Below are 23,451 nucleotides of genomic sequence, written 5' to 3'. Positions count from 1 at the left end.
TTAAAGATCTTTTGTTTTTAGTGCAAATAAGAAATTTGCTTTTGCATCTTTGTACTTAGTCATTTACAAATTAACTGAAAGTTAAGTTCGACCAGTGTTTGATGCCCACAGATATAATTAGTTTTGGCAGTTTGATGATGAACAGAATTATTAAACAACTCGCATAATATAAACACATTCAGACTAAAAATTAAAGGCATTAAGGAGGAAGGAGTTGCACTATGTTTTAATGGATCTAGAAAAAAAAAAGCACGATAGGGTGCAAGGAGAGGAACTGTGGTACTGTATGAGGAAGCCGGGAGTGGCAGAGAAAGATGTAAGGGTTGGTGAAGCATACATATGAGCACGGTGAGACAGTGGTGAGTGTGCAGTAGGAGTGACAGTGGGGGTGGCATTACATCAGGCATCAGATACAGAATACATGTGTGTGATTGAGAGGAAGACGGGTGAAACAGTGAAGATGCAAGGAGCAGAGGTAGTGAAGGTAGATGCTAGTGACAGGGTGAGATGGAGGCAGATGGTCTACTGTGGTGAGTGGTGACCCATAAAAGGAGCAGCCTGAAGAAGAAGAAGAAGAAGCCACACACAGGGCAACATTTTCATGTAACACCATAGTGATGCAAGTTCTTAAAAAATTGTTATTCTTAATAAAATATCCTCCTCTGTGAAACCAACATCAACTCTTCACTACTTTCATCTTCTCTGTGGACTCCCCCCCCCTCTCCTGCCTGACAGCCCCATGGTTAACATCCGTGGTCCAGTATATCCACGGTCCCTCCTCTGCACATGCCCAAGCCACCTTTCCTAATGTTGTCCTCAAACTCACTTCCAATTGAAACTTGCAAAAAAAGTAACCTGTGCCTTTTGACCCTTTGGAATATGGCGTTCCACTTTCTGGCAATACAAAATAGAATAAAGTATAAATAGTTAAGTGAAAAATATGTCGCCAAACAACAACAATGATGTGTATGTGTAGAAAACGGGATCAATTCAAATTGCAGTCGCACACTTCTGCTCTTATTTTAATGGTCCATATGCTCACTTCCGGTTGTGTCCAGCGTCATTTGCTTCAACTTGACGCGTCATCAGTGTGTTGGGAGGGAACAACCCAGAACCGAGTTCACTTCTCCTCTCACGTTCAGCGCCTAAGACTGCGTCCTCTGGTTCTGATGAAAGTAGTGAGCCGGAACTCCGGGAGCGTTTTATAACTCGGGCTACGCGTCCCCTCACATGCTCTGACACGTCTCCAGACTGTACACACATCCCGTCGGTCGGCGGAGGGAACCTTTACTCGGCTGGTTTGACACATTGTGAATAAACAGAAAAGAGGGGGGAAGATGCTGATGAAGGAGTACAGGATATGCATGCCCCTCACAGTAGAGGAGGTAAGTTCTCCACCACTTGTTTCTTTTGTTATTTTTTAAATCACGAGCGGGGTTCAGTGCTGTTCGGACGACCTTAGCGGCTAACGCCATGGGTTTGCTTGTCCCAGACATGTGGCAGGAGGTCATATGAAGTGAGAAATGCGTTCAGGTTAACTTCACTGGAGACTAATCTATTATCTGCGCTTTATGCACACTTCTCCGCCTTTATCGGCACTTTTCTACTCGCACTTTAAATCACTACTTTTTGTCTGATAACGCATAGCAACACAAAGAACTCCCAATACAAGCAGGTGCCTTTGCACAGCTCGTAAAACGCTTCCATCAAATATAAAACCAATCATAGATCCGATTGTTTGATCAGCTGGTGGTAGAATTGCGTACAGTGGCAGTGTGCTCTCACTCTTCCTCTTACGGCCGCACACTCTAACTTGCTCACATGCAGGCAATTACATGCATATTACATTGCATTGATGTAATGCTGCACACGATGACACTAACACAATGCAGAGAAGGGGTCGGCACACTGATACCTGCATGCACTTGTGCCGCACGCGGCGATGTCAGAAAGAATTGTCCATTGTCTGTATTCAACCTATTTGTCTGTTTGGTCCCGTGACACAGTCTAAAATTAGAAGGTGAAGACGATCGCTGCTCTCTTGTCCTGGCATGCTTGCTGTACAGCACAACAGCATGTTTATCAATTGTCACCCAGGCCTTTGTTTTTCTCATTCATCTCCATCCCTCTTGTCGTTGTGATGTGTGGGTATAGGGGGTGGTGTTCTTATGGCTGGGGGCTGGTATAGTCACGTGGAACAATGCTTTCCAGTGGCATCTCCTCAACCCCAGACTTTAAGAGTAAAATCCACATGAGACTTGGTCATCTCTGAGGAAAGAAACAAGTATTGTAAAGCGTGAGCAGATAATGAGACCATTTTTTTGTCAGGCCTTTTACGGGGAACTTATTCATTCATATTTTCCTCATTTTTGCTCTCTGATTCATACATGGATGTGGTGATTGAGTTCTCCAACAGCAAATGTGTGTAACCCTCATTATATTCTTGTTTTCTGACACCTTCAGGATTTGAGGAAATCATGATTAGAGATGCAGGAAGAGAGGATTTTTGCACTGAAGTGCAGTTACACGCATCTCCCGTTTACATGTACAGCCTTACACAGTAATTTTAGATTCACTGGGAAAATCTTGCCGCATGTAATAAGTTCACTTTTCTTGCCATGGTCAGCAGCAGTTTTCTCAACACAGAGACTACGCAAAGTTTCACACCAACAATTCATGTAGAGACCTGCGGTTAAAAGGGAGAAGTCATTTTCTTGCACAAGGGTGTTACAGGGACAGTGTGCTCATGCCTGTGTTCTTAAACACCTTTGTGGTGGTGTGTGTGTGTGCGGTGATAATGCGTCTTAGCGTTCACACATGCTTTTTTTTCCATTCAGTAAAGCAGCCTTTCCTGTGAACATTTTATAAGCTTAGAGGAATAGCGAGCACTTTCTTGTCACGTCGGTTTAACTTATGAACAGATGGTAGTTATGAGAAGCAAGAACAGTGTAATCAAAGGCTCAATCTGCAATCGCGTTTTTAACAAGAGGGTCACCCTAGCACGAAAAATTCAAAGCACCACATTGGATGCTGCTGTTTTTTCCTTTATTTACAAGTCTGCTGATACGTGGGAGCACCTGACAACCGCTTATGTGTATATTTATGAGAATATGCTGAGCCAATGACACTTTAATTTACCAGTTCGTACTTTCAAAAATGCTGTTACAGTGAGGCTTGACTTTTTGGCACCTGCTGTTTTAACTTCCTGTTGCTATTTTTTCCTTCCTCTGCAGTCGGGCTAGACCCAAACTATGAAAAGCACACGTAAACTCAGAGTGAACTTAAAAAACCCCAAACCCTGCTATTTATGGTTATTGTCAAGCTTTAAAACCCTTATTGAGGTTTGTATGATGAGGTGCAATGAAGCTAAACAAAATACTTAAATATACTCTTAGAAATACAGTAAAATTGGAAGTATAAGGAGTGTAGCGTGTATGTAGTTAAAGGTGAAGAAAAAAATAATATGGACCAAAATGCTCAAAAACATTGATGCTTTTGTACTGTACTCAGAATCTGATAGTTAAAAAGAAAACAGGGATGGAGACATTACTCTTACTTTTCAGCAAACAAGGAGGAGAGTGGTCATCCACTACTGCTCACACAGGCCCCGCGCTTTGCTTCTTTTTTTATTTGTGAAGATAAATCCATGTTTGGATGAAACACAGGAAGCAGGGCACCATTGTTTGCTGACAGTCCTGTTACAGAAAGGAACCTCCTTAATGATCTGGGGGAAAAACATATTAGGCTGTAGTTTGGCCTGTTTGTTCTTACTATTCTTATCAAGCCTGCACACATTGAGCTGAGTGTCGTCCCCTCGCTCCTGAAAATCCAGTTTCCTGCCAGTCCAAAGGGATAGGAAGGATGGATTAAGATAATGAAAGACGGAAGGGTAGAGTAGACAGATGAGGCATAAGGACAAACCGCGTTGTGCTGCCGGTTGATGTGCTGAGCAGAAGGGAAAGGATGGCAGAGAGGACAAGAAGAGTGGAGTGGAGTGGAGTGGGGGTAATGGGGGAAGTTCTGGGAGATCTTTTTTCCCCTTATAAGCTCCCTTGTGTCATAAACCGATACTGCGTACGTACGTGCACTTAGATTCTTAGAGTCGTGGGGACATGTAAGGTCACATCTTTCTGTGTGTCGTCTCTGGGAAGAGATCACTGTCTGCTGCTTGCTGTGTTGCGTCATTCGAGCCCTACTACTGAGGTTGGACTGGTTATCCGTGCTGTGTTTATACAAGTTTAACAAACATCATGCGCACTGAAGGAATCATTTAGCAATACCAGAGTGTATGAGCTGCTCTGTGAGGCTCAGTTCTCTTTCCTCTTAATCATCTCTGGGTGATGATTAAGATGCCTGTCTGGGTGTGTTCCTGACGTATTACTGCTGCAGCATTTTTCCATCCATATTCTGCCTTTCTCATTCTTTTTTCCAACTTTAAACAGAGGAAAGTGGTCTTCCCAATTTCTTTGGACACGAAACTAGAAAAAAAGAAACCACACAGAGAACACCTTATTATGTTCACGCGAACATTTTCCTGTGCTTAGCTTAAAGATTAGAGAGAAAGGAAAGAAATCCAGTTTGCACAGAACCTTTAAAGCTCACTAATTTCCAATCTTTACCATTTTTTAAAATCTCAAATATGAAGTGTAAACACAGCACATCGTGGTCTTATAGGAGATTATTTTCTCTGTTCAAATCTAATCTTTTGACCACACATTTGAGTGGCAGGCAGCAGATGATGTCACAACTCTCAGCCAAGAAATAGACATTACCAGACGGCGGGTTGGCTATACTAGCTGAACTTTAACTAGACATTTCAGTATTTATGATCAGTCACACTAGCTGCTGCTTCTCATCTAGATGTTAACACCCAAGGCCTGTACTATGAAGCTTTGTTAGTGGAAGGTTTTTGCACGGGGTTTTCAGTCTTGGTGAGGTAACTTAGTTTATTTGGTTACACGCCCATAGTAACTTATTCTGTAAACCTAAACTTCTTTGGTGCAGGTTATTTTCGAGGTAAGAAAATGACACATAAAAATACATGTTGTCCAGTCAGTTCTCTTGAAAGCAGTATCTTATTTCCTGAAAAAGGATATCTTGATATCCAGGTTCTTGTTACTGCTTTGTGTTATGTAGCTAAGTGAAGTCAGTCTACATACATTTATAGTACAGACCAATCCCTTGTATAATTTTATGATAAATTACGGTTTTTGTCAGCAATAGCCATAGACAGAAAGAGGGTCTTTTTGGAAGACAAGAGCGTCGTGATGTTAGAGGAGATTAAAGTCAGGCACCATGTATTAGTCAGTGGACTGAATAGCCGATGGACAAACAAAGTGAAACATGTGGCGTGGACAAGTCAGGGCAGAAAGAGAGAACTGTGTTTATCACAGGCTTGGATTTATACACATTCCAAGTGGTAATATTGTTAGATTTGCTTCAGAGATGAGCTCATTTTAGCCTCAAACTTAGATTTTATAAGTAAGTATTCATAAGTCTTGAAATTGCAGTGGCAAAAGTTTCCACCTAAATGCTCACAAGCCTTGTTGTAGATTGGACTCACCTAGCAAATGAAAAGATTTGCTCATATTAACTAGAGATGGACCGATCCGATATTACGTATCGGTATCGGTCCGATACTGACCTAAATTACTGGATCGGATATCGGAGAAAAATAAAAAATGTAATCCGATCCATTAAATATCACGAAAGCACCTCACAAAACTTGCAACACGCCGTAACTCACCTCAGAACGTTAGCACGTCGGAGCAGTATGCATCACGTGATAGAGCGGCTGTGGCATGCGGGACCTGTCGATGGTCTGGATAGCATTTGGAGCTTCGCTAGCAACCCGGCATTTCATCTCCGACAAAGTTATCCCGAGAGAAGTAAAGCAAGTGTGTAAGTCCATCTCTGAATGTTTGTAAAGCATTCCTGCGTTAAGCTTAACAAACGATATATGGAGCGACTGCCTCTTCTTGCTGCTACTTCAATCATGAAACTGCTTAACGATCAGCTGATCGGCTTTTCTGTCGTGAGTCCGTGTCTCTAGTTTGTTTTTGGCCCACTTTGCACCAGAAAGAGGAAACCAGCGGCTGAACAACAGCAGCACGTTTAAGCTTGATCAGCTGTTGTTAGAATGTATTTAATATTACTTTCTACTCGAGGATCTTTTTCTACGTAGCTGACGCTGGTAACTGTGCAGGGGCGGATCTAGCAAAGTTTAGCCAGGGGGGCCGATAGGGCATTAACAGGGAAAAGGGGGCACAAAGACATACTTTTCTTTCTTATTCTCATTTAAAATGTCTAGCTTTTAATAAATAATTATCTGACACCCAAAGTTTTAATTTGATGTAAAATGAATAGAAGTCCATTACTGTATATAGTAACTATTAAGTCTAATATATATACCCTAGTAAGCTATAGTACTTTTTCCTTTGGGAAGGTACCATCTGTGCAGTCTGCAATTTTGTTGAAGAAAGATGTTGAATCTATTTAATATTTCTTGAAAAAGAATTGATTTCTGTGCATTTTTTTTCACACTGCATCCAATTAAGGTTGATTACGTCGATTAAGCATCATGAGGTGGAGCGTGAGGGGTGGTTCCCTATTTTTTATTTTTTTATTTTTGTTGTTGCTGGGAGTTGGAACCCTATTAGTTAGGTTGCTTAATATTTATGCTAAGTACTCTTTAAAATACCAGAATAGGGAGGATGGTGTAGGTTTAAGTTTATTAGATTGATCAGTATTGCTGAACTATGAAATATTTTTTTTTGCATACAGGTATAACAGAATAGCTTTAGTGTAGTTGTTGTTTTAAACTTGAGTATGAACTTATACAAAATGCAGCAAGATATTTAAAAAACAGTTTTGTTGATTAAAAAACACTATATCAGATTCATATCGGTATCGGCAGATATCCAAATTTATGATATCGGTATCGGTATCGGACATAAAAAAGTGGTATCGTGCCATCTCTAATATTAACTTTAATTTTGTCAGTGTAATAATAACGGCCAGGATGACTCGGTGTAACTCAAGCCTTTGAAGCAGTTCACTCATAGCGTAGCTTCTCTGTTTTGGTTTAAAGTTCCATCTCAGAAGATTTACATGTAATACTAACCAGAACCACTTAGCCAAGAAATAATCATTTTCCCTTTTAAGTGCCTTGGGAATAAATCTGCTCTCTTCTCCTACGAGCTGAGCCATTCATCAGCCACCGTGGCGCTCGACAATTCATCAGCCACCTCTCTATCCTTTCCAGTAAAGGATAGGACACAGATGGATGTATTCCTCCTTCTCCTCTTTCTGTCTGTCTGTCATTATATATTTTTCCTTCTGCAGCAGCTCTCACTTGTGCCTCAGTGTCTTTGTTTGATATGTATTTTTGGTCAACCTTTGGCTAACCCGAGTCTCTATGTGGCACCATCGGCACAGTTGTTTGAGATCGTAGCCCTGGTGGATGAATTTAAAGTTTTCATTGCGAGTACAATTTCACACTGTAATAGCTTTATCTGTGTCATGAAAAGGGAACCGGAGAATCTCTTTGAATTGTGCTCAGATGTAGACCTAGACCGTATCATTTGAATAAGGTTGTCACAAGAGCGCACGATGTTTTCAAGGGAAAAGACAAAATGATGCAGGGCCTCATTGCCTCTTTTTTCCTTATTAACTGTAGTGACTCAGAGGATAATGACATTCAGCAGAGGATAGTGAAAAACACACCCTCTCAAAACTGAATTAACTGAATATCCATGAGTTTTTAGTCTGTTTGGTGTAGTCGACAGACAGTAGTAGCCTTTGGCTGAATGCCTGTTTGATGGGGTGTTAGCGCTGGCAGTAACTGAAGGATTATGACAGCATCTGATTGTGAAATGCTGTAATCTCCTGAAAGACTTGAGCTGGGATAACAGCTTTTTTGGGAAAAGAATGACACATTTAGAGGAAACCCAGAGGTATATCCATTATTGACCGCCATGTTTATCATTTGGAGGGAGTAGTAAAGCCAGATTTTGCAGAAACTGCTTTTTTTTTTAGGTGCTAGAGAGAATGGATGGCTTGATATATAGAAGGGTGACTTAATAAATGAGAAGACTTAGGGTTGGCTGACTGCTTGAAGGGATGTCTGGATGGTAGGTTCAAAGGAAACCTAGGTGGTTTTCTAACTCGACATTTTTTCGTGGTATTCATATGTTTGCAATTACCAGTTTTGTATAAATTCATTACAGAATGCATATCCTGATGTAGCATGCCCACATACTTGCCAAAGGAAACCTGCATACCTTACTGTAGTGTAATTTATGTTTGCATAGCTTAATTTCAGCTGAACACCTGCTCTGCTTCGACACAGCTGAGATTACCATTGATGTTGCTGACTAAAAGCAACTTGGACACAGAAGTGCAGTTAGCATCTGTTAGCTGTAATGTAGCGGATATTTACAAAGCACCATGATAGGATTTTGAATTGCTGAGTCATTTTGTGACTGATGAATATCAGTTGTAAATGCACATGGAAGCATTCATATTGTTCTGACATTGTATGAGCCCTCGAGCTTGGCAGTTTGAACAATTTCACGCAACACTGGCTTCCATCGCTTGATGTACTAATTTTATCTCAGTAAAACTGTTCTATAGACAGTAAAGGGTTACATGTGTTGGAAATATTGTCTGTTTCCCCAGGATATCTAATTTATGTTGGAGGAACAGAAAAAGATCAGTCTCTTTAACTTGATTGGCTGCCATTGTCAAGTGATACTTTGGCCCAGAGCAAATTTTTATGACACTAGCAGTTATTTTCCATGTGTCCACAGGATGAAAGGCAGAAAATATGTAAGAACAAATCTGTTATGGCTGAATGAAAACAGCAATGCTTCTTTGGTGTTCCTGTGGTTTGAATGGATAATGTAATAAAGTTGCAAAGTGAGATATTGGTGATTGCTGTAGGGAACTTCTCTTTTTGCACTTGTTAGATGAGTGAGGTGGAAGTTTGAGTTTTCGATTCATTACCTGCCTTCCGTAGTATATTAACGTAACCTCAAGATGACCCCAAAGCTCCATGATATCCCTGTATCAAAACACCAGTATTTAATTCAAAAGCAGAGCTGCACATTTACTCAGTATATTGTTTTCGCACTTCATTGTTAGATCCCTCCAGACCACCCCAGAGTTTGTTTGGGAAACAGGGCCCATTACATGCTGTTTATTTAGTTGGTTTCGTGGTAAGGTGCAAGACCTTTTTGCCATCTGGTATACATGACAATGCTATGATTCAATCAGCGTCTCATTTACTGCCATTTACTCTTCTAGAGGAAACCATCATGGGTTGTGACGGACCATTATCCTCGGATGAAGACTATTCTCATTTCCTAAATGGCTGTGTGTGTGTTTGTGTGCCGGTGTGGTAGTGTATCTGGATTGTATTGAGACAAAGGTCTTTTCATAACATAAGAGCTCCATGATGTCGTCATGCAACACTGACAGCCTCGTCTGGACCGATCCTCTCCTTTATGTTCCATACTTTTAGTTGGAACGAGTGTATTTGTGCCTCTTTTTTGTTTTCAACAGTAAGGCACATGATCATTGCAAGCTCTTCAGTGATCTGTGCTCTATAGCAGCATCAAGCACTCGAAGCCTGAGACACTTATGCGAGACTGATAATGAGCTCAAAATGATGGACAGCAGTTCCCAACGTTTTGAGAGAGAGTGAAAACCCAGTGATCACTTATTGGAAATTTGCACGACACACAAAAACCCCACTCGGATATCATTAGGAGTATTGCTTAATCATTTTCTGTTTTCCCATAAAGTCACATAAAAATAAGTAATGGAGTTAAATGAGAGCAGCGCAGGCTCTTTTTGATCAAGCCTTGGCATAAAACAACCTCGTGTCACCATGGAGAAAAAAAGGATTTCTTCCAACGCGCTAGCAAATCACACAGGAGGGATAAGAGACGTTTTCTACTTGCAGCCACAGTTAGAAGGCGGCTGCTAAATCTGTAAAATGTGGCTATAAATAGAGACAAAGCAGCTGATTCTTTACACCAAAGCAACTTTCTTGCTGTGTTCAATTTGGGAAATGTCACTGAAAATGCTTACTGTTTGCTACTTTGGGTGCATATGCTAATGCCGTGTCTCGGAGATGCTTTATAAAAAGAAAAAAAAAAACATGCTGAGATTAGAATAAAATGTAAACTTCCTTTTTATTGTTTGCTCTACATCCTGCTACAAGAGTTGAAAGGGTTGCTCTTCTCTTTGGCCCTCAGTGTAATTGCGAATGCTGCCTTGTATGAAATCACCAAAATATGCACAAATGTGATACAAGGATGAGAGGCTAGAGTCTAGATAGAAGATGAGTGTAAATTACAGTTTTTTCTGAATGCTTAAACCCTAACTGTGATTCCTGTAGCACAATCTCTAAAACTATTCAGACTTATAGCAAAACCACTCACTGAGTTTGCAAAACTAAAAGCACAAAAACTGCTTTGCACTCAGTTTGCAATTTTGTAACACACACTTTGCAAGACTGTAGGCACAATTCACTGCACAACACTCAATTACCAAATTTCCAACACACTCCTAGCAAAAGTATACACATGTATGGCTATCATTAACACTAATTTGCCAACTGTCTGGCACACTTTCACATGTGAAAACTTTTTTAGATAATTAGTTCACTTTGCAATCAGCCTAAGCACTATAATACAGGTAAGCTGTGTGTGCGGAGTACAATGGAGGGAGCAGGAAGAGTGAGAAATAGAGGAGGCCGAGGAAGAGGACGTGGAGGTGAAGAAGTAGGATGAAGAGGACGACAAGGACAAGGAGGAGCAAGAGGAAGACGAGGAGGGGGGAGAGGAAGATGAGGAGGGGGGAGAGGAAGGGTAGGAAGAGTAAGAAATAGAATTGCTGATGACATCAGAGCTACAATAGTGAACCATGTAATCAACCGTGGAATGACCCTGAGGGTAGCTGGCCAACGGGTCCAGCCTAACTCGAGCCGCTACACTGTAGCAAGTACCATAAGGACATCTTGAAATGAGAATCGGTTAGTACAGTCACTTCGCACAAAGATTTGTAGCACTGGCATATGCCAATGAGAAACACACCAATACCATTGATGTGAAAATACTGAAATTGTTACTTTAGAGAATTGCTAGATGACCAGATGCTGGGACAGAGGAAGCATGTTCACTGCAGACCAAGTAACCCATAGAGTCATTATGGCGATTGCAAATAATCCTATACTTGGAAATAAACACTTGTGTTTGTTTTGATGTGTGTGAATAAACACCAGTACTTGAAGTTTGGATCCCTCTATGCTTATGGATCTATGACAGAAGTATGAGCTCAAACTGACATAGCCTACCTTGTGCACAGAGAAAGCAAAGGCCAGATGTGTTTTGTATTCATACCATCAGTGTGCAGTTGGCGCATTGTGTGCTTAGTAGATGATGGCTTGTGTGTACTGTTTGATACGGAAACACCATTTTTACGAAGGTGTGAAGAGTTAATCTAGCTGTGTTCGCTTTTGCAAGAGAACTACAATGTTTTGATTATTGGGTGACAGGTTTTCTTATTTGTGTGAAGAGTTTTGCAAAATTAGCCAATAGTTACAAAAAATGTGCTTAAGCAATCAGAAAAAACTGTAGTATACACAGACTCTTTACAGCACTTGACATTACAGGCATTCATTTGCTGCTCTCAAGTGGGTTTGCGCAGATTTTCGTTGTTGTTTATCGAGAGAGCTTTCGCAGGGGTGTGGTTGAAGAGATTTTGCAGGAAAGATGACAGGAATTACATGGAATGGTCTGCGTGAATGAATTAGTCAGTGCCAGTAGCAGACAGCAAGGGCATCAGAGAAGTAATGTATGACAAATTAAGGATGAGAGGCGAGCTGATGATGATGTAGTGTTGATATGCATGATGTGTACTACTAATAACGCATGGAGACATGGGGAACGCAAATGTAGTCGCGTGGAGTGTGTGCATTCATCGTCGTGAAGTGATATGCATACACATAGAAGCACTATAGCAGCAGCTGACGTATGTGAAGATCTCCTTTTTAGTTTCTCTTTATTGGGAGTGGACAATGTAGCCTCAAAACTATACCACAACATTTCAGAAAGAATTTGTGATAGCGATATTTAATGTAGTACAGAAACCCCCCAAAACTGAACAGCATTTTGTTGATGCTTGCAGCTTGCACATAGCAGCATCGATAAGTAAATAAAGGGCATTTAAATTGTCCTTTTCCAATAAGCTGCCATCAGTGTCAATTACAGTGCAAAAGCAGTGACACAGCACAAGTCAGATGTAAGAGCAAAAGTAGCCCTGATAGTGTTCTGGCTGCAAATTTTAAATAAAAGTATGACATAATTGCCTAACGCAGCTTATTTTAACAATAGCTTGAGCAACTTAACTTTGTAAGTCTTGAGGAGCTGCATGTCACAAACTGAAAACTGAAAAAACTAAAGAATCGTTTTGGGATGTTGCATTTGGGTCGAGTTTTTAAACAGCTGCTTAGAATCCTGTTTTTCCAACACGTCAGTAATTTCCATCCACCGTTTGCTCTTCCTGTCATGTGGGATGAAGCTAGCGATTCTTGGTTGAGCCATTTGTTTGCACATCACCAGCTGCTAATATCTTCTTCTTCGTAGCCTGGTTTTACTCGGAGGTTGTTGCCCCAGTGGTTAAACTAATTTGAAATTGAAACCTTTAAGGGGAACAGTTTATGGTCGCCCGCTCACCCCAAGAGCTAAACTGGTGCCCAAATTGGCTCCTTTCTTTGGTAGTAAATTGTCGTCGAAGCACGAGATGTGGCTCTTGCTTCCAGACGTGCCTGGGCTTATCTCATTATTGCATGCACTGCAGGAAGTAAATGCATCACATTGCTATAGCAACAATATCACAGTATGACATTTTTTATATCACGTAAAAATGTATACCTACATTATTAAAGACGATATGATGTAGCTCAGCTCTGTTTTTTTTTTTGTTATATCTTAGGTGTAGCAGAGAACTTTGTGGAGCCTCTAGAGTGTCCCGAGAGACTACTCAAAACACACAATATGTGGTATTTATTAATAATAGATTTTAGGGCAGACACTCAATATTATTTCATTAGTAAATCTGTCCATTTTTCCAAATCATTTGTGCGAACAGTGGAAAATTCCCATTAATTTTTTTCCTGCACTCGAGTTGGCGCCATTTAATGTCCCCCCCTGTCTTACCATCGGTGCCAAAAACATCCCCATTCATTCAAAAGACATCAACTTTGTCGCTCTCGCTTCGATGTTAAGGCGATATGAGGGAATGGGTGATTAAAACTGATTGATTGTACGGCAGTGTCAGAGTCATATCGCGCACATGCGCTTATGTCTGAGCTGTCAGTGGGGTTCTGCTCTCCACAGCAACCCCTGCATTTCCCAATGATCACTTTAACCAAGCTCGTGCACGCTCTATTATTTATCTTGCCACAACCGAATTTCCACACCCCCTTTTTGTGTTTTATGAATTATTGAGTAGATTCCTGCCAAAAGCAGAGGGGTGTGTGTGGGTGTGCAGGGTGGGGGATAGAGGGGTTGAGTGGTTGGGGGGGTTAACGTGATAAACAGAGTAAACACATCACTTCTGTCTGAGTAAAGTGTTGGAAATTATGATCCTACAAACGCACACAGGAAACTAGATTCTGGCTGTGACGCTGAAAGTGATTCTGAGAGGACAATTATTAGCACTGTTAAATTTCAAGGGTGATTTGATTTCCCTTTTAGGAAGCTCCTTAATGTGTTTTGTAGTGCTACATGGTGCTAAATCCAGTTGTGATGCTGATCTAACATTATACTATTAACAGACTTGCTGTCCCATCTTTTGAGAGTAAAATTATCCGAGTGAACAATCTGTTTTGAATTTCAAGATCACGCAATGTCTTCAAATCAGTTATATTCCACAAGTGCTTATTTATACAAGAATTATAACATGCCAGCATTAACTTTATACAAATGTAACTGTCTGTTTACATGAAGTAAACTGCTATCTGGGAAGGTTACCTCTATTGACTTGTGGCCTCTGCTGTCAGATTTGAATTTGTTCACGGTCCACTGAATATGTACAAACACACTTTAGCAACTCAAATATAGACTTTGCACTTGTACTGTGATATTGTGGATAATGAGTCTAAATTCACATGACCATAGACTAGCGTTGGTTGCTGTCGACAGCTAAGACCTGTTACAGCACAGACTGATGTTTTGCTGCAGAAGAGCGCAAAATAAAAATGACGGCATCACATAACATGTTAAACGATGTTTTTAATCACTTCCTTTTGAACTGTAGTGCTCTGGTTTTGAGAGGCAAGAGGGAAAGTTCTATCACAAGTTCCAAATAAATACAACAAGGTGCTTAAAGCTTGATTTAGGCTTATATCTTCAATACTTAAGCAAATGCCAAACTGATAACGCTATCACCTTTAGTATGAAAGTGGCTTTAAAGTGGCCTCGTGCTTGTTCGGCTACACTGTTTGTGGCTGGCTATTTACTGTGTTCTGTGTGTTCTGCCCTGATTAGGTCTTTGGCCTTTCTTTCTTGAATAGCCTTTAGCTCTATAATCTATGAAGAGTGAGTTGCCATCTGATTCAATTTAATGTTCCGGTGGTCCTCTTTCACCGTCTGTAGTTTCACATGTTGTGCGTGTGTATTTTGTATTTGTGTATGTGTATACAGGCATAGAGCTGAACCTGTATTTGTACAGTAGCTGCTGGTCCCTGCTGTCTCTCCACAGAGATACTTAGACAGAAAGTGCAACAGAGGATTACAGAGAAATGGAAAATATAAATCCACAACCCCTCCCCGCTCCCTCTTTTTTTTTCTGCCTTTTTTTTCTCCATTAGTGCATGAAGAGGCGAGAAGGAAAGATTTACCAAGATGAGGTTAGGGTATTAAGATGGAGATGGAAAGTGGAGGTTCACCAGAGGCTTTCATTCAGTAAAATACATGCAAATAAGAGGAAGAAGGGGGAGAACAAAGATAGACTGAGATGGTGTACTTGCATGAAATATGGAGAAGGAAGGATACGTTTAAAAAGTCATCTTTGGTTTAGTGCTGCTTGCTGCTACATTAGGATGATTTCACTGCCTGACACTGAAATTATAGCAGCTTTAAGAGTGTTTTACCAATATAATGTGCTTTGTTTTTTTGTTTTTTTGCACTTTGCAAACTTCCGTCAGTTACTTTGCCGTCTTCTGAAATAAGTAAGGCTTAATTTCTCAGGTGCGTCATTGTCCATGTGTGTGCAAAAACGCATTTGGCATTAATGAGGCTATGAGTGAATCTATTTCTATCGCTTTTAGAAAAGTTTCAGCTTGCTCCCGCCATGTGTAACTGAGCTGCTTTTACACTCGGGATAAGAATACACTTGCGCACACTGGTCATCATGCTGTGCTGCTACGCCTGCAGCCCACACACAGGTGCAACGCATCTTTGGAAGAACTATCATCTCAGCCTACACACGCACATACATACACACACGCACACAAATTAGACAGGCTATAGATAGCTATATGCTGACACGCTTCATTATCGTCTCTGGTTTCTATGGTAACCAGCACCATCCTTCCCTACCATTACCCTGATCGCGGACTGGATTATAGTGATTATGGTGTAAGGCTATCCCTAGGATAACTGTCAAATAATGAGGCAGTTGAATGAGTCTTACTTTACCCCAAACCTGGGATTTAGCACCAATCACTTGCTTGCAGTGTGGATAATTTCAGCTTAGACACATTGATGCCAAGGTTAATAGGCTCTGCTATTTTTTTTAAGCATTTGTTTATGTTATGTTTCAGCAGGGTGTATATTCAATCCAGCACATACCTCTAAACGCAGCAAAATTTAAATGAACCATGAAATGTCATAAGCTTCTTTCTCTTTTCTGACAACAAAAAGACAACGCATGACGGAGCCCCAGTGAGGAAAGAAATGAGACGTTCAAGTGGTTGTTAATGTGCATGAAAACTGTTAATGAGAACAGTGGGCTAAGATACATGAACGAATCAATATTTTTGTGCTAAAAGGCTTTTGGGCTTGCTGGGGGTCCTCCCGCTTGTGATTAAACTGGTAGAAATCCTAGATGCATCCAAAGTGTTGGACTGATTGAATGACATTGCAATACTCCGACACTAGATTTTACTTGCAAGAGATGATTCTTTATTTAACCAGCTGACAAGAAATGCCACAGGAGTAAAACAAGCTTTCAGATGGTAAGAGCTTTTATCTGGATGTGAAATAAAAGCTTACATAGCCTTTAAGTGATTATAATGAAGGCTTGATATTTACCATCATCTCTGCATCGAACAACTTCTGCAGTTTGTTTTATAATTGATTGAATATTTCAGCACAATAACTGCTATTCAGGTGCACATTTTGAACTTCTCAACTTGAAAATGAGCCTTGTCCAAGTACGCTGAGCTCTCCTTGGGTACAAGATTTTTAAGGGAGTGCTGTCTTGTACTAACCTGGGCTAGATGTAAGGCCAGTATTTCCCCTGCCGCCTCTGCATGAAGGAATTCTGATGAAGGAACACAGAGATCACTTGCTGAATAAAGCTAATAAACTTCATGTCTTATCTTAATGGGCTCACAATGACGCTCAGGCAATCTCTGCAAGGGACTGCCTGAGTGTGAGAGAGAGGGCAAATTATTTTCCACACCGAGTTACAATTCCCCACGTAATTGTAAAGGTAGGTCATGTTTTGAACTCCTCCTTTGAAAAAGAAGAGTAGGTATTGATTTCTTCCCTCACTGGTGCAGGTGCGTGTGTGTGTGTAAATTTTCCCCTGTTTTAGTGTCCTCTTCCACCGAGTCAGCCCTGACCACGGTTGATTTGCTGTGTGATTTGCAGGATTAAGCAGCGAAAATGCCAGCTAAGATGCATTGACCGTGTGTGTGTGTGTGTGTGTGTGTGTGTGTGTGTGTGTGTGTGTGTGTGTGTGCGCGCGTGCATACATGGAAGCTACATGGTTGAGAGTAGGGGGATGAAGGGGATAATGTTTGGAGGAGCAAGTAGAGAGATGTGCTTGTCTAATCATTTAGATAACAGAATGGTTGATCACATTGATAGTTGGCAGTCAGCTTGTAGGAAAGTACAAAAGGAAATCGATGTTTTTAATTAGAAACTGAGCACATGTGCTTCTCTGTGCAGTTTTATAAAAAGATGTGGGTAAAGAACAGATAATAAGAATAATGATTTTTATTTTTATTTATATATTTGCATTTAATATTTGAAAGCATGGCTCTTCTGTAAAGCTGGCAATTGTTGGTTTAAGAAGTTGTTTTCTCTTTTTTGTCATTCTGATTGTGTTTTAAACACTTAGTATTCATTTTGTTTTAGTTTTTTTTATGTGTGAAGGTCACGCTCCTGGTTAAATAAATATTTCTATGTTTTTTTCTCCTTTCTGACAACAAACAGAAAAAAATGATAATGGAATCCCAGTAAGGAAAGAAATTAGACTTTTGACCTGTTTTTTTTTTTTAATTATATGTGTAAAAACAGTTAATGGCAACGGTGGGCTAATAAGATACATTAGCTAATCTAACAGTTGTAGCTTTTATCCTAAAAAGGGGTCATCTTGCCTGTTGGAAACCCTATAAGTGGCTTGTTTTGTAACATTTTAAAGAGACTGTAGTCTGTAGCAAATCAGAACCATGTTAGTGGTTCTGTGAAACTGTACATGGGTATAGCAGTGGTTTGGAGCTACTTGCTAACATTAGCCTGCTAATGCTCGCTAACTGGCGCTAACCAGCTGAGCTTGTTGAAGTAGTGCAATTTCCCCAGGTGGGTCCTTTGAGGTCATACCAGTTTTTGTGCCAACTCATCCAGTATGTTTTATAATTGGCAGGATTAGGAATTTAATATTTTACCTGCTGGTGGCCCCCGTGGAGGCCCTGCATGGATGAAAGTGCTACGACAGGGTTGTAAAGTTCTGCAATGGTAAAATCACCAGACTCGGCCCAGCTAGGATAATCAGCGATGAGGACTGTACATGGCAGCTGAAGCTAAATGACCCAAAGAGACCCTACCCCCACCCCTAGGAATGCAATTATAGCAATACTGTGTAACATTTCTCAAGGGATTACTAAGGAACGCGGACAAGATTTATTTTTGTATATGTAGGAAAGTTAAGTAGGGTTCAAGAAGACTGTTGTCTGTTTGTTTCAAGCTTTAAAAAACGTGTTATTTTTTATTGTTGTTTAGTTTGAATAATTTCTACATTACACTACAAATGGACGTAGCCACAGAGTAATTCTCACAGACTTTTATGTTCCCTTTTAGACTTTTCTGTTTGCAACAACATTGATATACGGTTAAATCATGTTTTAAAAACTCATATTTTTTGAGCATTCTCATAGACAATGATTCTAAGGATTTTTTTTTGTCTCTGCTAAACTTCAGATTTAAAAAAAAGAAAAATCCTAGAAGTAGTTGTTCAACAATTATATGGCATGATAGATGGCAACAAGAATTTTAATTGCCCATGCAAAGAGAAATTCTTACGGTTGAATTATAAAGCTGTGTCCACACTGCAAGAGATTTGCAGCAATGTGGTGACCAGAGACATTTGACCTCAAGGGGCGGGACCTGAAATAATCTTTTCTCAGCTTCCAGACGAGCGTTTGCAATAATCACCAGTGAGAGCACAGTGTCCTGTTAATTGACACATGACCTGGTAGTAAATACATTAGTTGGTTTGGCAACCCGATCCTAGAATGTTGACAAGTAACCAGCTGTCAGCTTCAAAGCAATGCACAATGAATTAACTGCTTTCAATCTAAAGTTGCGTCCACACTGGAAGTGATTCAAAGCAATGTGGCGACCAAAGACCAAGACAAGCGACAGACGTACGGTGACTAAAAGTGATTCCAGGGAAAATAACTGCTGGCATGGACATGTGGGCACAACTTGAAATGAACGTTTCTCACCTTGAAGGTGAGCAATCGAAGCAGCTACCAGCACAGGATACCGCTGATTGACATATGACCTGATAGTATATGCACGACAGGGTTACCTAGGAAACTAAAGCCTGGAACGTCTGCAAACGACTGGGCATCAGCTTCAAAGCTTCCAGTCTGGATGTAGCTTGATAGAACCTAAACCAAACACCACCACCCTAGACACAGAGAACATCTATACGTCGAGGTTTTAATTTGAAATTTGAATTTTTGCTGAAAAATATAGCAAACATCATGACCAGCAATGTTACCATACACCTATACACAGAATCAGAATTACTGATAAGAAATGGAAGTGATACAGTAAACACCACTGTACAGTGTACATGTTGGTGGTTTCGGTTCATTTTGGAGACTGGTATAGGTCACTATGAACATCCAATGGAGGGGAAGCTGTTCAGTATAAAGAAAAAAAACCCAAACAAACCAAAACAAAAACCAGAACCAAAAAAATCTCGACATTAAATATCATTTTCTTAAATAAATGATTCCATAATGGTTTAAAAAGGGGTAACTACCAGCTTTGTTTGCAGAGATGTCCTCCTGTTTCAAACAGCTGCTGTTTGGGATCACTAACATATAAAAATTACATAATGCTGCTTTAAGTTGTCTACTGTGTGCTTTTCATTTTCGTTCTTATTTGAATTTCCATAACAACACTGCAGTTTTTCTGTTCAGCCTCCTTCAGTGTAGCACCTGGTGAAAATGAAAAAAATAAAAAATACTGGGGAAGTTTGATTTGTATGCCCAAGTCACTCTGTTCATTTGATGTTGTTGGTTCAAGCCATCCAAGTGTGCATCTCATAAAGACTATCTCCCTTCTCTTCTATCACCATTTACTCTCCTTTCTTTTTCCAGGCTTTACAGCCCCAGAAAGGCAAACAGGGGGCAGATGTGCAGGCTCTTTAAATAGACCTAAAGAGGCCTTAAAAAGCAGGCTACTTAGCTCTGGCTCTTGTTAAAGTCTGGTTGCCCCTTATGGCCCCTCAGAAATTCCACAAACCCCTCAGTTGCTGTAATTTATTCTCTGTTTACTTTATTTTCCCTTTTTAATACCATAACTTCTAGTACACCTGTTATCTGTCTGCTGTAGAGCAGCTGGTGCCATTTCTAAGGAAATATAATTGTTGCTACAAGCAGAGAAGTGATTGATTTGGTGTAAATACAAAAACCAGCATGTACGTAATGCCCACAAAGTCCAAACACTGAAGCGCAAGTGTGAACTTCTAATACTGATTGAACAAGCCAGCAGTGTGGGAAGGGCAGGTCTACTACAAAGTAGATTCAGCCTGCTAGGTAAAGGTTTATATGGCATATGTCACATCCTTGATCTATTTTTACACAGCGTTTCCAGTTCTTGCTGCTTTAAGTCTCCGTGGTTTCAGTCCTGAGTCTTTTTTGAGGACTTATAGAGGTTACATGGACTCACCGGCTCCTGGGATGATTCATCTCATATTGATCAACCTGTGCTAATTTTTGACTCTCTCGCTTGTTGCGTTCTGGCCCCCAAAGTGTAGCGTTTGTTTGGTGCTAACACATCTGCTGATCACTTCCCACACATTTCTTTTCTCGGTGTGCGCGCTCGTATGTGTTTGTATGTGCATGACTCACTCTCATCCCACATCCTTCTCCTCAAAGGACAACCCCTTTTCAAAGTCCACTACCACAATCCCAGAATTCAACAGGGAAGGGAAAGAAAGGCAAGTTTAGATTTTTTTCTGGTGTTTGAAAGTATAGAAAACATAAAATACTATATAGAGAAACCCACACGGTAGTATGCATGAATACTGGTATATTTAAATCTCCATGCTGACAGGTGTATAAATTCCATATATACAAACACAGAGAAGATGTACAGCAGGTTATAAACAGGTCATAAGGATGTGCATTAAGGGTGATTGAAGACAGAATATGGAAATGTGCTAACCAGTGAAGAGAGTGTGCTGAGAAGATGTAAGGATTACTTTAAGAAGCTGATGAATGCAGAAAATGAGAGAGAAAAGAGGATGGATGGAGGATAGTTAGTGAATCAGGAAATGCAGAGGATTAGTAAGGAGGAAGTGAGGGCAGCTGTGAAGAGGACGAACTGGGAAGGCAGTTGATCCAGATGACTAGGAGAGAGGGCAGTGGACATGTTAACATGATTTTGAGGAGTGAAGGGATGAAGAGGAATGGAGAAGAAGTGTACTGGTATTGGTGATGTGCAGAGCTGCAGTATCCACAGAGGGATAAAGCTGATGAGCCATACCATGAAGAAATGGGAAGGAGTTGCAGAAACTAGGTTAGGAAGAGAGGTGACAATCAGTGAGCAGCAGTAAGACTTTATCCAGAGGAAGCACACTAGTGATATGATGTTTAGTTTGAGAGTGTTGAGGGTGAAGTTTAGAAAAGGTCAGAGGCTTCACTATCTTTGTGGATTTAGAGACAGCATATGGTAGGGTGGCAAGAGAGGAACTCTTGTACTGTAGGTGGGAGTCAGGAGTGGCAGAGGAGTATGTGACGGTGGTGCAGGACATGCAAAGGACAGAGAGACAGTGATGAGGTGTGCGGCAGGAGTGACAGATGCGTTCAATGCGGGGGTGGGATTACATTAGGGATCTACTTTGAGCCCTGTCTTGTTTGCCATGGTGATGGACAGGTTGACAGATGAGTCAGGCAGGAGGCTCTTATTTGCAGATGACATTGTGATCTGTTGTGAGAGTAGAGAGCAGGTGGAAGAGAGCCTGGAGAGGTGGAGGTATGCACTGGAGTGGAAAAGAATGAAAGTCGGTGGGAGTGAGACAGAGTATATGTGTGAGTGATAGGGAGACGGGTGGAACTGTAAACTTGCAAGGAGGAGAGACAGTAAAGGTAGGTGAGTTTAAATGCCTGGGGTCAGCCATCCAGGGTAAAGGACGGTAAAGGAGAGAGTGGAGACAGGGTGGGGTGGCTGGAGACAAGTGTCAGGGGTGAGCAAGAGTTAAAGGGAGGTTTACAAGGTTGTAGTTAAATCTTGCTATGATCTATGAGTTGGAGGCAGTGACACTGGCAAAACTACAGGATTCTGAGCCAAAGTTGAAGATATTAAGATTTCATTGGGAGTAACTGGGAGGAGCTGGATTCAAAAGGAGTAGATTAGAGGGGCAGCTCAGCTTGAGCGGTTTGGAGACAAAGTTAGAGGCAAGGCTGAGATGATTTTGACATGTGCAGAGGAGGGATAGTGGATATATTGGACAAAGGATGTTGACTATCGAGCTGCCAGTTCATCTTCTACATGCTTAATAATGATCACAAAGGCTTTCCTCTGTGTTTCTGTGGGAATGTGTGTGGGCATTCCTTCTAATGATACAAATAAAGGACTACATCTAAGAGATACCAGTGAGCCTAACTCAGAATGGTCTTCATTTCTTCAGTTTGTATTGAGCTAAATCTCTAAAAACACTACATAACAGCAAATGTCCTTTGTGTTTTGCTTCACAGTGTTCACACAGTGTTTGGGCTGTGTTTTGCACTATCAGGTTAGAAAGGTAGCTGAAAACAGAGGTGATACACATGCAGACACTGTTAGGCACTAATCAAATGTTGTTTTAGTTACATGAGAATATAAGTTGGTGTGTTGCTTCTTTTGGAAATGTGGGAGTTCTGTTGAAAAGCAGGATCAGTGTTATAAATATTGATCACAAATTAACTGCTACTGTTGCAATTAGTCAGAAGAAGTTGCTGAAGAAATATAAGACTGTGGCGTTGAGATCTTTCTTATCAGCCTGTTTTTTTAAACAAAATAACAGTAACCTATTACTGAGGTCATGTTCCTGACAATGCTACCCATGCATTATTCATGGAGAATCCAGAATTGGTTTCTATTTGTGGTCCTTTCTTAAAAGGGTGAATAAATAATACAGGTGGGCCCATGTTGTTAAAACTAAACAACAGAGCAATAATGAGCTGTCTCTCCATGAGGACGGCAACTGAACAGTCTTGGAGAGCAGTTAACGACGGCAGTCTTTGTTATGCCCTGCAGCCTCGGTGAGCTCAGTGTAGCAGCATATGAGCTAGTTCTCTGCTTCCTGCAGATTTTGGTTAAACTGAACCTTTACATCTGAGGACAAATGCTGTTCTTGCCAGCTGTAGTCCTACATGATGGACGTCAAGTCGAAGTCTGCTCCGTTTTGGGAGGAGAGACACAACAGTGATTTTATCAGCTCGAAAGTAGGGAAACACAAGAGGGGAACGTCTGAGACTAATTGATGAGGTTTTGTTTTTGCTCGAGAAATCATTTTTAACCATGCTTTTTTTGGAGTTTACTTTGTGGTGTGGTAATACAGTCAAGTTCCTGCTGAACCTGATCTCCTTAACATAAATTGTAGTATGATGTATTGCATAACACAGTAATGTCTTCCAAGATATTAGTATTAATAATTCGGTACTGGTTCTAGCACCAGTTTGAGATATGCAGAGGCAATAAAACTGAGTCA

At 40.7% G+C, this 23,451-nt stretch overlaps 1 protein-coding gene across 1 annotated transcript in view; it reads left to right on the top strand.

The window, feature by feature from the left end:
• The first annotated feature begins 1,094 nt into the window (after positions 1-1,094).
• Positions 1,095-23,451, top strand: part of LOC308395361 (cytoplasmic phosphatidylinositol transfer protein 1-like) — a 75,747-nt gene continuing 53,390 nt past the window's right edge. The window contains exon 1 of the mRNA XM_080880172.1: positions 1,095-1,385. Coding sequence (XP_080736298.1) covers positions 1,338-1,385 — 48 coding nt within the window. The 5' untranslated portion in view covers positions 1,095-1,337. The remainder of the gene's footprint in view (positions 1,386-23,451) is intronic.

Source organism: Rhamphochromis sp. 'chilingali' (assembly GCF_963969265.1).
Source record: "Rhamphochromis sp. 'chilingali' genome assembly, chromosome: 4".
In the NCBI taxonomy this organism is placed as follows: Eukaryota; Metazoa; Chordata; class Actinopteri; order Cichliformes; family Cichlidae; genus Rhamphochromis; species Rhamphochromis sp. 'chilingali'.
This window is presented reverse-complemented; position numbering and strand designations above follow the sequence as displayed.